The sequence below is a fragment of the Oncorhynchus keta genome, unplaced genomic scaffold, assembly GCF_023373465.1.
Source record: "Oncorhynchus keta strain PuntledgeMale-10-30-2019 unplaced genomic scaffold, Oket_V2 Un_contig_3662_pilon_pilon, whole genome shotgun sequence".
Taxonomy (NCBI): domain Eukaryota; kingdom Metazoa; phylum Chordata; class Actinopteri; order Salmoniformes; family Salmonidae; genus Oncorhynchus; species Oncorhynchus keta.
The window spans coordinates 45,707-48,520 of NW_026287360.1; the positions used below are offsets into that span (position 1 = coordinate 45,707).

At 50.6% G+C, this 2,814-nt stretch overlaps 1 protein-coding gene across 1 annotated transcript; it reads right to left on the bottom strand.

Moving 5' to 3' along the window:
- Positions 1-236: 236 nt before the first annotated feature.
- LOC127924101 (keratin-associated protein 10-4-like) lies at positions 237-2,575 on the bottom strand. The gene is made up of 2 exons (XM_052508481.1): positions 1,064-2,575; positions 237-245 (listed from the first exon to the last, which is right to left on the bottom strand). The coding sequence occupies exons 1-2, from the start codon at positions 2,573-2,575 to the stop codon at positions 237-239; spliced, it is 1,521 nt and encodes a 506-aa protein (XP_052364441.1).
- Between the last annotated feature and the right edge of the window lie 239 nt (positions 2,576-2,814).

A 2,814-nucleotide genomic window follows, 5' to 3' on the forward strand; every position in this document is an offset into this window, starting at 1 on the left:
CCTCCTGTATAGAATAACACAACAGATCTTACTGAATCTCTCATTAAACCTCCTGTATAGAATAACACAACAGATCTTACTGGATCTCTCATTAAACCTCCTGTATAGAATAACACAGACTGATCTTACTGAATCTCTCATTAAACCTCCTGTATAGAATAAAACAACAGATCTTACTGGATCTCTCATTAAACCTCCTGTATAGAATAAAACAACAGATCTTACTGGATCTCTCATTAAACCTCCTGTATAGAATAACACAACAGATCTTACTGAATCTCTCATTAAACCTCCTGTATAGAATAACACAACAGATCTTACTGGATCTCTCATTAAACCTCCTGTATAGAATAACACAGACTGTGCTGTATTCAGACTTGACCCATTTTCCAGTTTTCAAGGAGACACTGTACGGCATAGAAAGCAAGCATTAGTGGTTGGTTTGTGTGTTGTAGAACCCTGAATATTGATCTTGGGTAGCTTCATTAGCTGGAAGTTGACATGTCAGATTGATGTCTCTTTAAAAGTGGGTCCTGGGCAGGCTACCTGGGGAATGGCTCTGTTGATGCTGGATGCTTGCTATGGCCTTGGAGATGCCGGGTGCCTTTAATGGGATCCGTCAATACAGCTTCCCTTTGATAATGATTGTTTTCAGCGTCCGGGGGGGGGAGAGGAGCAGCATCTGAAGCTCCCTGTGGTTTCCTCCGGATAGGACACAACCCGAGGTCTCCTCGGTCGCTGCTTTACGCATTTTGAGGTTGCGTTTGTTAAGTTTGTCTAAAGTAATGACAGGCTACTCCTTTCAAAGTGTTCTCCGACGAACAATACACACGGGAACTCACGAAGAAAGATACAATTCCATATGGATATTTAACAAATCCTCTCCAATAACATGACAGCGTTAAGCAGATTGCTTAAGAGAGAGAGAAGTCGCTGGATGTCTTTGTTCAGGATTAGCGTGGTGTAATTGAAAGACTGTATTTTCTGGCCCCTCTGAAAGAACATTGATTTTTAATACACTTGATGCCAGAATCTTGTTGTTGCCTTTTAACAGGAAGCACACCTTCACCTTGCAGCAGGACAGGAAGCACACCTTCACCTTACAGCAGGACAGGAAGCACACCTTCACCTTGCAGCAGGACAGGAAGCACACCTTCACCTTGCAGCAGGACAGGAAGCACACCTTCACCTTGCAGCAGGACAGGAAGCACACCTTCACCTTGCAGCAGGACAGGAAGCACACCTTCACCTTGCAGCAGGACAGGAAGCCCACCTTCACCTTGCAGCAGGACAGGAAGCCCACCTTCACCTTGCAGCAGGACAGGAAGCCGACCTTCACCTTGCAGCAGGACAGGAGGCCGACCTTCACCTTGCAGCAGGACAGGAAGCCCACCTTCACCTTGCAGCAGGACAGGAAGCACACCTTCACCTTGCAGCAGGACAGGAAGCACACCTTCACCTTGCAGCAGGACAGGAAGCACACCTTCACCTTGCAGCAGGACAGGAAGCCCACCTTCACCTTGCAGCAGGACAGGAAGCACACCTTCACCTTGCAGCAGGACAGGAAGCCGACCTTCACCTTGCAGCAGGACAGGAAGCACACCTTCACCTTGCAGCAGGACAGGAAGCCCACCTTCACCTTGCAGCAGGACAGGAAGCACAACTTCACCTTGCAGCAGGACAGGAAGCACACCTTCACCTTGCAGCAGGACAGGAAGCACACCTTCACCTTGCAGCAGGACAGGAAGCCGACCTTCACCTTGCAGCAGGACAGGAAGCACACCTTCACCTTGCAGCAGGACAGGAAGCCCACCTTCACCTTGCAGCAGGACAGGAAGCACACCTTCACCTTGCAGCAGGACAGGAAGCACACCTTCACCTTGCAGCAGGACAGGAAGCCCACCTTCACCTTGCAGCAGGACAGGAAGCCTACCTTCACCTTGCAGCAGGACAGGAAGCCCACCTTCACCTTGCAGCAGGACAGGAAGCACACCTTCACCTTGCAGCAGGACAGGAAGCCCACCTTCACCTTGCAGCAGGACAGGAAGCCGACCTTCACCTTGCAGCAGGACAGGAAGCCCACCTTCACCTTGCAGCAGGACAGGAAGCCGACCTTCACCTTGCAGCAGGACAGGAGGCCGACCTTCACCTTGCAGCAGGACAGGAAGCCCACCTTCACCTTGCAGCAGGACAGGAAGCCCACCTTCACCTTGCAGCAGGACAGGAGGCCGACCTTCACCTTGCAGCAGGACAGGAGGCCGACCTTCACCTTGCAGCAGGACAGGAAGCCGACCTTCACCTTGCAGCAGGACAGGAAGCCCACCTTCACCTTGCAGCAGGACAGGAAGCCGACCTTCACATTGCAGCAGGACAGGAAGCCGACCTTCACCTTGCAGCAGGACAGGAAGCCCACCTTCACCTTGCAGCAGGACAGGAAGCTGATATTCACCTTGCAGCAGGACAGGAAGCTGATATTCACCTTGCAGCAGGACAGGAAGCCCACATTCACCTTGCAGCAGGAAGGGAAGCCCACCTTCACCTTGCAGCAGGACAGGAAGCCGACCGCAGACGACATTTCTAAAGTGCCGTCTGTAGATGAGAGAGAGAAAAAACGAAGTGCTTGGTAGATGATGAAAAGGGATGCAAATGTAGTGTCTATTGATCAGCAGTGAGCTCCTCTCCCCCCTGCCCTCCGCCCTATCAATACATTGAAAACACCATTTGGATCAGCAGTTGATTCTTTAATTAAGTTCTAGCCTAAATCTTTGTTATTGACTGGGGCCATTATCTTATGGACCTGTCTGTGCTGACTCA